Source organism: Diachasmimorpha longicaudata, chromosome 1 (assembly GCF_034640455.1).
Source record: "Diachasmimorpha longicaudata isolate KC_UGA_2023 chromosome 1, iyDiaLong2, whole genome shotgun sequence".
Taxonomy (NCBI): Eukaryota; Metazoa; Arthropoda; class Insecta; order Hymenoptera; family Braconidae; genus Diachasmimorpha; species Diachasmimorpha longicaudata.
Window position 1 is genome coordinate 9,140,558 of NC_087225.1, and position 12,475 is coordinate 9,153,032.

Consider the following 12,475-nt stretch of genomic DNA (forward strand, 5'->3'; position numbering starts at 1 on the left):
TCGATAATTTTATGGTCGATAATTTAGCAATTGATTGTTTTCTTTCTATTGCATTTTGAGATGAATATTGAAAATTCAGTTGAGCATTAGTCTGATTTTATTTAGCTCGTTTATCTGTATTTTTTTTATTTTTCTGGATTCTATGTTTAGGTAATGAAACATCACCATTCCGCAAAAATATAATATGAATAAGGGTGGATTTGAAGGGATCAATTTTTAGGAAAGAAGACGAACTTTTGAGAAATACAAATAACTTTATTTTTCTTTTTCTTGCGTTCACCTGCTTGGAAAACACGTTACACCGTCACAAACGTACTTATATATTTGAGTGAATCTCCTTATTCATATGAATTAAAACGACTCAAATGCATTTTCACGGACATTTGGCGTTTATTTCATCCGCTGATATTGTTTTTTACACTTTCAACACGTGCGCACAAAATAATTTTCATATGGGACACTTTTTCAGTCTTTCATTTGCTGTTGATCCTCCGAGTCATTGTTTGCTATGTATTTCTCAGGTCTCGAAATAATAATAATCGGCCAACACGAATAATACAATAAGAAAATTGACAATTAATTTTTTTAACTCGTTTGTCATTTCATTGATAGTAAAATCATTTTCAAAATCCTATAGAGCTTAAATTAAATAATTTGACAAGTGCACAAAATATAATTTATTTATCGTACCTATTGTGGACCATTTGACAGAGGAAAAGTGGAGATAAACCCTTGAGTTTATTTTATGTTTCTACTTATCAATCTTTTTCACATGAACTTGTGAAATGAAATCATCAGTCGCTTTATTTTTGGATTGTTTTTCACCATCAAAATATATTTTGCTTCAGTTATGACAGGGTGATCAGAAAAAATAAACAAAAGGCTCAATGAACATAGAAACAATGAAAAGGCACCTCAATTAATTTCAAATGTACCAAAAATTTTGCATTCATGTACAAAATTTGCCAATTGGTACGATTCGATTCTTCAAGAATATAAAATCGGTACGCACGCCCTACCTTCCCTTACAATTTCATTCCCATCTCCACTGTATCATTCCCGCTTAATTACAATTTTTGTTCTTCTGATTAATTTAAATATAGTTCACTAGCGAAAGGGTAAAACAATTCAAGTCAAGTCGGCTTTGGATTGGATTTTCGAAGAACTGTCCTCGAATCCGGAGGAGACATCGAAATTCTCCTAATCTACAAAAATATTCGTGAAAAACTGATCAATAGTACAAACCAACTAGAACCGTTTTACCCTTTCTCTACTGAATGATTTCTCGGAAATTGTTCTACATATTGTCGTTGCCAAAATAAAACTCAAAGAATTGAAATAAATTTTCTCCCCTACCACACTATCTCCCCTCAGTGGCACTTTTCATGTGATGGATAATTTACAGTTGCAACATTGATCATAATATTTCAGACAATCTGAGATCAAAAAATGATCGCAAATCCAATCGGTAACGAATTCAATCCCTCTCCTCTCAATTTACACTTTAACTATTTACAGTAATGATTACTCAGAAAAACCTCAAGAACAATAATTCTTACTTCCATCACGAAAGAATTAAGTAATAATAATTGAAAGAAAGAAAAAAATAAGTAAAACGAGAAGAAGTAATTTGTTATCCTAGCCAAATGCCAACAACGCAATCGCCATAGTCCCAGGTTTATCACCCTCGAATATCAACAACTGTCCACATTCCCTCCATCACCCCCATCCCATTCATTGTCCCATCATCAGAACCAAGACGATCCCAAATAATTCGAAACGACGAACGGAAGACACGTGAGAATGACACGAAAAAAAATTAGTCCCAACTAGTTCGAGTTCTGAACTATCTAGTCTCAGAGGAAAACGCAAATATACAAATTGAAAAAAAAAAACGACAGATAATCCTTGGGCCTCGACAACCCCTCATCACCGCCAATAAATGAGAGAAATAATTCGTCGATTAAAATTAATCAATGATAACGTAAGGCAATATGTGGAGGATTTGGCCGTCATAGCTGGGCCTCGCTAGCATCTCGTGCCATTCTCTGAATTCTCTACCAGGTTCGCTACTCCGATGTCTGTAAATACCGGATATCCTCTTAATATCACAATCATCATCAGCAGCATCCTTGCCCTCTGACTGCACTAGATTGAGCTGATAATTGCCATTGAGACCCTCGACACAACGATTATGCAATCTATCAACATCTTCATCATGGATATCCCTCTTAACAGGACTTGCTGGTTCCTCATCATCACTCCACCTTATCGAGTCGTGATCTAGAGGTGGTAGTTTGGCGAGAATTTCTTCGACGGTGAGATCATGAGACGGGGGTTTGTCAAACTTTTCGTTATCAATAGACTCCCCTCCATCACCGCCATTTTTCTTGCCAGAATTGGTCAATTTCGCTCGATTATTGTGAGAATAGGAAATATCATTGCCATCACCACGAAGTATTTCCTCGGTCGTTGGTGGCTCGATCACTGTCCTGCAGGTGCCAGCCGCAGTGACTGTTGAGCCCCTTGCCTGTAAATCAGCCAACAGTTCCTGGGTTGTTTTCAACTTTGGATTGCGCGATATACTGGCAAGTTTTTCCTTAACACGATCTTGCTGTTGTTGTTGATTCTTCAATGATTTACTACCCTTTTTACGTCCACGTTTTTTCGGTCCCCCACCAATATCCACACTGCTATCGTCAGGAGGAGTGATAACATCCACTGATGAATTTATTGGCATTGGGCTAGGCACTTGCGAGTTTGTATTAATATTAATATTTACGCTTTCACCATTGATCCGTTGTTTCTTATGAATATGATCGTCTTTTGATGAAGTGTCTATTGGCTCGTCTTTTCGTAGACGTTTGTTGGAGCTGTGGGTGCGGGGTACTGCGTCGAGGGATGGATTGTGTGATGTCGTTGAGAGTTTTGGTGAATTCGGCTGATTTAATCTGTGATTTTGGGAGAGAGATGCTGGCAGGTGCTTCGTTGGCGGTAGATTTGGTGAACGTGACTGATCGCTGGCCAGAGAGAGGGCTGGACTCAGGACCTGTATGCAAAAAATTATGTATTATTTAAAATGTATTTAATTTTTTTTCCAGCGTTGGGAGTTTGAAAATATTCAAGTACCTTAAGAAATTTGGTTGACTATGACTACCCATTTTTTTTCAAGTATATGTTTAAGGGAGACAGTGAAATTTTTGTGATGCAGGCTTTTTTTGTATCTGTGCTATTTGCCTTTGACCCCGAGATATCCATTGAAAATGAATAATAGTCAGAACTGACTCAATTGAAGATATGAAGAAAAAAACTACACAAGTTGGGAGTTATAAACAAGCAAATAAATTTAATACAGCACAAATGCCTCAGAAAATAATCGACTCAAAACCCAATGGACCCCTTTCATTTACGTCTTCCATGGTTTTTTCGTCTCAACTTTCACCAACTCATTGCGTCATTTTCCCAAAAAAACGTGTTTGCTTAATTGAATGTTTTCCATTCACACTTACAATCAACCATTCCCTAGAGAACTAAAACCAAAGTGTTTACATCGGTTATTGTGCCCTCAAATAAAAAACCCTAGTGAAGGTATTCCCTAAACTGATAATGGAGAAACTACTTCAGAAATTTTCAAATTGAGCAAAGATCTAGGAGAGACTACAATCTACGAAAAAATCGTTTTCATGTTGATACGCAGATTTGGACAGATAAGAGGGAACATTGTACTATCATTAAAACAGAAACACTGGACTTGGACATACATTAAACTGAAGATTAATATACATGTCAGTTATGAAACTTGAGCTTCAGAGGGATTTTCTCTGGAAGACTCCTCCATAAAGGCGAACGATTCGACAAAAACATACTCTACCCTATCAAATTCACAAAAAATATGCAAAACAACAAATCCCATATTCTCAGCAGGTTTCAAGCTCAATAAACTACTATTGACGAGGGGTTTCTTGTGATGATAATGAACAGATTTCAACAGATAAGAAGAACCATTTTAGTTAAAAATAACTAGAACTTCATTTTTGAAGATTCCCTCATAAGCTACCCATTCATTTCCTCAAAACCCCAGACACGTGCATAGAAAAAAAAATTAGAAAATCTAAAAATAAAACGATTTTAATGCCCCCATTCAGACACAAAAGTAAAATAAGCTGAATAGAACCATCTGATATTGATTGAAAAGATAATTCTAATGGGTAGAAATAGTATATTGTTGCGGCTTTCTTCTAAACCTCCAGTATTTCTCTATTATCTGAATGATGTCCAAATATTGGAAATATATCTTCCGTAACGTCGATATTAATTATTCTCTTTGGAGATCTCAATCAATCAAGTGATGCCAGTATTATCAAAAGAACGAACCCTCGAACGTAGAAATATATTAAATGAATATTTATATAAGCCATTTGTGAAACTTGAATATGAAACCATTGTTTGCCATGGGGTTCGTGTCTCGAGCCATTAATTAATAAACCGCCCCTCCATTTCACCAATTTGTTGTGTGTAATCTCTTCCTGAGAGCCTAACAGTGTGGTATTATGCCATTTGTAGTATTTTTCTCGTAGATCTCCAGGGACTTCACCCCGGGGCATTTCCCATTAATAACATCAAGACAAAAATATATTTCACTTCATGAATGAAAAGGTTCGAGAAATGACTGAATGAACTGTGCTAAAAACCTCATGCTAAGACAAAACTACACGAAAAACAATCTACGCTCGCTTGTGAACAAAGTTTGAATAACGAATCAAACTGTCCAGAGGTGATCTCCATCTCAGGACATGAAATCAATTCTAATGGACTCAATGGAACTCTTAAAAGACAAGTAGATCATGTACCTTGAATGGTGCTCCATCTCGTAAAAGTGGACTCTGTGGTTTAAAATTTTTACTCCCAAGTGGACTACGTGGTCTATGTATACCCCGTACTCCAGGACTCTGTGGCTTTATTCCATTGATTCCATGTACAGCCGCTACACCTCCAGCCACTTGTGCCGAGGAATTGGTGGGCGGTAAGACCATTTCTCGCCATCTTCGGACCAGATCCTTAGCCCGCTTAGCCAGTGCATCATTTGTTGTTTGACGTCGTAATTCGTTAATGTGCTTTCCAAGTCGTGTAATCTACATGAGTAATAATAATTATTATTGTATTTATGTTTTATAAATTTTATTTCGTTATTTTACAGAGCACATCTGTCAATAGTGCCTTATTATTGAAAAAACTAATGAAAATTATGTGGACATGGACAAATGAATTTTCCAATTCTCTTGCTGATCATCTATTCACCCATTTATTTCAGTCCCATCTCATGGAAATCAAACCATAAAAAATTACTGATCATTCATGTACCCAAAACAACAAAAAGCTGTTTTCCAAATTGTGTACTGATCAGTGATAATGGTGCACAACTGTGTATCATTCATTAATAACATTATAATTACCTCGAGCACTTCTTTGGTGATTGTCGTCTTTTCCAGGGCTGTGATGACATCCACGACGGCGCCCATATCGACGACCTGAAACAGCACGTAGATTATCATTATTATTATGAAATAATTAAAATTCATATGACAAAGTTATTTAGGTGTAACAGCTAGTCCAATGACTCGTAAAAATGTGATATAAGAAATCTATTCCGCCATGAGTATTTTGTTTAAACTGAATATATCCATAATGTAATTCCAATATTTTGACTACATTGGGCTTGTCCACCCAGGCTTTAAAGAAGCAAAACCGAAAATTGTCGTCCAAATATCCGTGAACCCGCAGACAATATCCCCCAACTCTCAAAAGTATGAATTAAATTCCGGAATCTTTGAAAATTATTCAACAAATAATCCCGTAAAAGTTTTCCACGAGGTCACACATATCCACTGTTAAATCGTCGTAACCATGTGCCAGAAAGGTCTCATATTGTAGCCGAAAAATCCCCAAAAATTATGCTAGCCCATCCTGCAAAGTCACCCCCGGAAATTTCCAAAATATTGTCAAAGCCCAAAAAACCCTGAAAAATATTCATTTCGTCATCATCGTAACGTAGTCGCCATTCTTCGTCACCCTCACACCCAAATTAATACCCCACACGTGTAAACCACCTATGCACGTGAATGAACTGAACCACTGATACACTGGTGTATGTCACCACAGTTACACTAACACACAAAAACCATCGCACAAGTGTAGGCTAAGGAGACGAGTAAACGAGAGTGGCATGATAGCCGTTTGACTGTACGGACGGCGGAATTGTCGGGAATCGGGCTTAGTCGGTGAAACACACACTCTTCGTACGTACGTCGGGGGTTATGTCGACGGATTCTTGGCGTTTCTTTTTTTTTCTAACTCAAAATTTTAACACTTCAAAACTCGTAAATGCGTTGTTAAAAAAAATATTAATACTCCTCCGGGAGAGTTGACGTTGGATAAATTACTTACATTGTACTCCTTATCAATTGAGTTCAACAATTTTTGGGTGAGCTCGGTGCAATGCTGCTGCATTGGTAGAGAGCTCACTATTAATTTATTTGAGGGTCCACAACTGTTAATTATCTCAAAAATCTTGACAAATGATTTAACAATATATATTTTTCTTCGATATATTTATGATGTTGACAGGGGATCCAAGTTGTCTTAATTTACAATTAAATATTTCTCTTTCTCTAGGTTTATATTATCTGTGTAAAAATTCTATTTGTTATGGTATCCTTATGTTATGATGGATATAATTCTTTCGTGAAAATTGTTATTTTGCGAGTTATCGTTCTCAACATGTAAGAACCGTCGCACACGAGATGTAGCGCACGACTGCGAGGGCGAGAACGCACTGGCAATGGCGACGACGAACGTACTAACATTGGCTCGTTCGCTCGCGTGCCCTCCCTGCCGCCCGAGTGCCTCCTAGCTCTCGCTACCATAGCATCCTTCGTCCCCTCAATCGCTGTCTCACTTAGCATGCTTCGGCCCATTTCGCCGGCTCTCGGCCACCTGCGCCATCCCCACCACTCCACCAATGTCAAACTTATGACCAATTAGAGCTCGGCTCAGGGGAAGGGCCGACACCATTGGTGGATTTTATCATTGGCTAATTACCATTTGAGATTGCGAGCTTTGTCGATCCTTTAGAATAGACTTGAGGAACTTTAAATACATGGAAATGACATATCTGGAAAAGTGGGCGTCACTTTATTACTAATTATAGAGAGTGCGATCACTTCCGGTAACTGTTCGTTCGTCGCCCCTTCCCTCAACCCCCGGGATTTTCAAACCATGGGGAAATCCCCCACGAATGCGTACTCAAAAACCTTCAAATTCTGGAAATAAAATATCTCTCGAGTGGAGAAACTGTCAGAATTCAACAATTAAACAATAGTTAAAATATTCCAATGTCCATTGACAGTTCTTATTCTTTTCTGAATCAATTGGAATAAATCAATTCTAATAAATTGTTCGAAATATTCTTAAGATTGTGTTTTACTCATTATTACAATATTAATAATGCAAAATTTTTCTTCGTTTTCCTATTTTTGTATTAATTGTTACAAACGTAATGAAATGTGGGCAGAAGTTTGCGCCATCAATTCTCATACAAAAGTAGATAGATAAATCCGAAAAAGGGTTTGATAAATTCTTTTATATCTCAGAAACCGAATGGAAACGGTAGTGATTGAGGTAAAAAAGAGGGATTAACTTTGAAAAATGTTTGAAAATACGAGTTGACAATATGGCTGCGTTCACTTCCAACCACATCTTGCATTTCTAATAGATCATAAAGTAAATAATTGACCATCCAAGGCGCAAAAGTTTCCCCACATTTCGGTAAATTGTTTCCTCAGAGTTCTCAAATCTTTCATTTACAATTAGGGGATCATCTGGAATGACTAACATCTGGATGGACCCTATAATTCAAGGATTATAGGTTATCTGGCAGTTTCTCTCTTAATGCCTCTAATGAGCGGATAAAGATTCCACGGATTAAATACACTAAATGAAATGATCATAAACCGATGCGAGAACATTCCAAAATAAAATATTAGATGAAATAATTGAAAGAAAATTTCTGGTGTAAAATTTTTGCTGTCATTCAGACTGGGCATGCGCGCACCTCGGGCGATCAACTGTTTTGTCAGTCGAGTCCACGAGTCTGTCGTGGGTCTACCCTTCTCCCCCTGCCCCTCAAACTTGTTAACCCTTTCTATAAAATAACATTACTCCACTAGTGTGTATATTACGCATATCATCATTGCTCGTGTGCTATCTTAGCATTATTAATGCGCCATTGACAGTCCCTCTGAACGGGAAGCGACGCCTTGAATCTTCTTTCTTTCCGAGAAATTTGTAATTGCAAAAGTGATTGTCCAGTGGTTCCGGGAGCTTTCATCGTTGATCGCAGTTCTTCGCACAACGATGGATGACAATGAGCTAGGTGTTGGTGACGATGACAATGGAGTCGAGGAAATGGACGGTAGCTATCGAAATTTCCCTACACACGACGAAGAATTTGAATATTTTATCATTTCCGCAAAGACTTGAAAAGTCTTCGATACATAGTCTTTGTTGAAAGACTTGAAAATTTGACCCTGAGTTTCTGAACATATTATCATGAATTTAGTTTGAAAACTTTGCTCTGAATTTGAGTGTCGATAGTAAAATGTTGAAAATCATTTAAAAAACTTACAGAAATAGGTCATACCCTGGTGTAATATTTATTTTTATTTTTATTGTTCTCACGCCATCTTAATTAGTGAATTTTATAATTGCAAATGATTGAATTGATAGTATCTATACCAAACAGCGGAACTTTCTGATCTACTGTTAATTGCCGGCAAGTTTAATTATCCTCCTTTGCCGTTCTTTGGTCCTAAGACGAATATACTCTTGAATATGTTCTTAAAATCAGTAAAAATAGAGGAAAAACAAATTATTGGCATCCAAAAGAAGAAGAACTTTCCATTTCAAGCGATACCCGCGAGAAAAATCCAAGGGAGCCTAGGGCACCCTATCGATAAGTTATCAAATATAAAATAATAAAATAAATGTTTTCAGATTCATCTGGAACCCTCGAGAAGACCTTCGACATGACGCTGGCCACGTCACACTCCGTAAGTCGATGAACCCCTTGAAAAAATCAAAACGGTACTAACAATCCCCATAAAAACAGTATTTAGGAAACGATCTCGAAGTTTTGCGAGGTAGAACCCTCTTGGATAACGGTATCTACGTGGATCTGCCGCTTCTCGCGGAGAAGTCAATGGTTCTATTTCCCGGACAGACCCTCCCCATGATGGAATACAACATCAGAACTATGGAGATGCTCAGGAAATGCCTTAAGAAGGACAAAACATTCGGGGTGGCTTGTTTGAGGTATAACCGGGGATTCTCCATTGGAACTACTGCCGAAATTTACGAATACTCCGAGAATACGGGGACTAATGAGGTGAGGGTCAAAGCCAAGGGGAGGCAACGGTTCAAGATTTTACGCATCCGTAGTGTAAGTACCTGAGATTATTAATTAAGTAGCATAACACAAACTCGGTCAAGTCCATTTTTATCACTGGTGATATTTCGATAATTATGTCGAGATTGGAGTATACGGTAGATGACAAATTCTTTATTGCCAACTTTATTATAGAGTGAATTGAGAGTAACAATAGAACTCGAGACAAGAATTTTCCTGTCTCTGCAGGACTCTAAATTATAACCGAGAAATCAATCAAAAACTGGGTCGATGATAATTTTCATACCCCACTGACCCCCCATTAATTCCTCTTTCCATGGATTATATTTTCTTGCCATGCTTATGGTTGTAAAACCTTTTCGTAACTCAGTTTAAGGACTAATGGTACAATTTATTGTAATCCCCGTCTGCCTTGTTATAATGATACTGGAGGTATTTAAGAAGATTAAATGACGAATATCGGAATTAGGTCTATCCTGGAATATTTTTCGTGCATTGAGTATTATTATTATTTTTTATTCATACGGGCTTTAGTCATTACACACGTATACCAAGGACTATAGGCCAATGCATCTTGCTTTATGACTTGTCTTTAACCACAAAAATGTAACGTAAAGTGTAGAAGACGCCGAGCCATATGGTTGGGACCAAAATAGTATTATTATTATCAATGTTAATGACGAAGAATTTTCTTTGTAGTTGAAAAAAAAATGAATTATCTCGCCTATTAAACGAATAATTACTGCTCATTAATTATCTTTACCTCAAATCCGCATTATCACTCCATTTACGGAGAAAATGGAAAATTGAAACTAGTATGAAATAATTTTCCTAAATCCATAAATTTTACTCTTGTATCTACAATTTGTATTTGCATGTCTCGAAGCATGGACTATTGCAAAAATTATGAATATAAAATGAAAAGAATACTCAAGATAAAAATAACATATCAATAATATTTCTGAGATTACCGATAAATTTTCTAGATATATCTGGAACAATTTTAAACTAGAATATCCCGTAGTGTCGCGTTTATTTAACGAATAATATCTATTGCAATGGGGTTTCTGAAAATTTGATTTTTTCGCATTGTCTATTGGTTTTCATAAAATGAAATATCAATTCTCATGATAGAAGTTGGTGGAAAAAAATCGTTCAGTAAAAATCCCACAAATTGTTGGAAAATGCTTGCATTGATATTCACAATAATTGATTTCAGTCATCAGGAAGAATTTCCGCAGACGTACAAATTTTGCCGGAGATAGAGTTGGGGCCACCCTTCCACGACGATCGTCTGGCCTGCCTAGACCGTCTCCGTATTATACCGACTAATGAAAAGGAGGCGCAAGAACAAAATAAAGTAGCCAAATTAGATTCGGTACTGACGCCATGGCCGGCCTGGGTTTACAACCAGTATAATCCCCGTCGTCTGGCAATGAAAATTCACCAATATTTGCGTTTCGTCGACTCAAAAGGTATCAATATACCAACAGACCCGACAGAATTATCCTTTTGGGTCGCTCAAAATTTGATAATGAAAGACAAAATGAAGATATCACTCTTAGAATTGGATTGCGCCATTCAAAGATTGCAAATGGAAGTAAAACTTTTGGCAAAACTTCAGGAAAAATTGTTTGTCTGTGCCCATTGTCGGGTTGTTGTTGCGAAACAGGTAGATGTCTTTCCAATGAATACGGAGGGACTTCAAAGTGCCTATTGCAATCCTCATGGCGCCATTCATGAAACTGTCACGGTATATCGAACCCAGTCACTTATTCTGAGACCAGATCCACCTTCTACGGAGTGCAGTTGGTTTCCTGGGTGAGTAAATCTGATGGAACATGTTTTTTCCCAATAATTCACATAAAAACATATAAATATATTATCCGTCTTCGTATACTCCCCTCTCGTTCCATCTAGATACTATCGGAGTCTCGATAAAATTTCAATGGTCCGATTTTTCAAATAATAATCCACTTCCTGTTTAAAAATAAAATTAGGGATAATTACGTATTTTTAATACTCCAGATATGCCTGGGTCATTGCCAATTGCGCACGTTGTGGGTTTCACAAAGGCTGGAAATTCACCGCAACTCGCTCAGACTTAATCCCCAAATCCTTCTGGGGTCTAACCAGAGCAGACCTCGTCTGGGGAGATCCGGATGAAAATGAAGATGACGACGAGGATGATGACGGCGACGATTCCTTAGGGATCTTGGATCTCGAGGGGGGATAACATATTCGAATGAATTTTCTTGTTTGTGGTTGATCATAGACTTACCTCTGGCTTGTTTGGTCTGTCAGGAGTCACCTCAATGACAATAATCCTTAGGAATATTTGATTAATTGAATTGTCGTCAATTAATTCCCCCATTTTCATCGACTATTAAATTTACTTATGATGGTTTTTGCATTCTCGTCCACGTTCTGCGGTTGACAGGAGTAAACCATGGAACTGTTATAATTTATTATATGTCGTTTCTATGAAGTAAGAAAAATTGGAAAAATGAATTTTTGTAAAAATTCAATATCTCCAAAAATACTGACTGATAAAAAATAATCGCATTTTCAAAGTGAAGAAAAAAAATATTGAATTGCCTTCATGATTAATGCAGCCCTTCGCCCGGCATTTTAACCCACTAGTTCTCTGCTAGTGAATAAGAATCCCCCTTTCTATAAATTTATAATAAAAAATCCCGCGTTTCATCGTGCAAAATATAATTATTGCATCACATGTTGGAAAAATATTATTTCCCGATGTATAGCTCTGCTGTATTAAACTGCATAAAAATTATTTCTATTGTAATCTCTTATTTTTCATAATAATCATCTACTAGTTTTGATAGCCCGCCACGTGGTTTTTACTTTATCATTTTACATGCCACGCTCAAGGCATGATTTTTCATGATCAATTCATTTTTTCTATGTAAGAGGGTTTAATAAAGTAAGAGGGTCATCTATTGAAATGGAAATTGACCTGGAACTAAAAAATTATGGCGGAATATTTCCCTC

At 37.0% G+C, this 12,475-nt stretch overlaps 2 protein-coding genes across 4 annotated transcripts; one reads left to right on the top strand and one right to left on the bottom strand.

Annotated features, from left to right (window-relative positions):
• Nucleotides 1-234: 234 nt before the first annotated feature.
• On the bottom strand, nucleotides 235-7,721 carry LOC135161408 (mediator of RNA polymerase II transcription subunit 26). Of its 2 annotated transcripts, none has more exons than XM_064118981.1 (4): nucleotides 6,445-7,721; nucleotides 5,454-5,528; nucleotides 4,851-5,132; nucleotides 235-3,049 (listed from the first exon to the last, which is right to left on the bottom strand). In XM_064118981.1, exons 1-4 carry the CDS (start codon nucleotides 6,505-6,507, stop codon nucleotides 1,970-1,972), a joined length of 1,500 nt encoding a protein of 499 aa, XP_063975051.1. In that variant the 5' UTR covers nucleotides 6,508-7,721; the 3' UTR covers nucleotides 235-1,969. The 2 variants fall into 2 exon arrangements, with proteins under 2 accessions (XP_063975051.1, XP_063975133.1); XM_064119063.1 differs by lacking the exon at nucleotides 6,445-7,721 and adding an exon at nucleotides 6,108-6,253.
• A 467-nt stretch (nucleotides 7,722-8,188) lies between these two features.
• On the top strand, nucleotides 8,189-12,257 carry LOC135162038 (protein cereblon). Of its 2 annotated transcripts, none has more exons than XM_064120161.1 (5): nucleotides 8,189-8,470; nucleotides 9,052-9,107; nucleotides 9,167-9,496; nucleotides 10,683-11,284; nucleotides 11,492-12,257. In XM_064120161.1, the coding sequence occupies exons 1-5, from the start codon at nucleotides 8,413-8,415 to the stop codon at nucleotides 11,697-11,699; spliced, it is 1,254 nt and encodes a 417-aa protein (XP_063976231.1). In that variant the 5' UTR covers nucleotides 8,189-8,412; the 3' UTR covers nucleotides 11,700-12,257. The 2 variants fall into 2 exon arrangements, with proteins under 2 accessions (XP_063976231.1, XP_063976320.1); XM_064120250.1 differs by lacking the exon at nucleotides 8,189-8,470 and adding an exon at nucleotides 8,568-8,830.
• Nucleotides 12,258-12,475: the final 218 nt, after the last annotated feature.

Bases quoted from the DNA above. Each gene is read 5' to 3' on its own strand.
- LOC135161408 (XM_064118981.1), bottom strand. From the start codon at position 6,507: ATGCAGCAGCATTGCACCGAGCTCACCCAAAAATTGTTGAACTCAATT. The intron at 5,529-6,444 runs GTAAGTAATTTA...GTGCTGTTTCAG, and splicing joins CAATTGATAAGGAGTACAAT to GTCGTCGATATGGGCGCCGT. The intron at 3,050-4,850 runs GTACATGATCTA...TTTTGCATACAG, and splicing joins GAGATGGAGCACCATTCAAG to GTCCTGAGTCCAGCCCTCTC.
- LOC135162038 (XM_064120161.1), top strand. From the start codon at position 8,413: ATGGATGACAATGAGCTAGGTGTTGGTGACGATGACAATGGAGTCGAG. The intron at 8,471-9,051 runs GTAGCTATCGAA...AAATGTTTTCAG, and splicing joins TGGAGTCGAGGAAATGGACG to ATTCATCTGGAACCCTCGAG. The intron at 11,285-11,491 runs GTGAGTAAATCT...TTAATACTCCAG, and splicing joins GAGTGCAGTTGGTTTCCTGG to ATATGCCTGGGTCATTGCCA.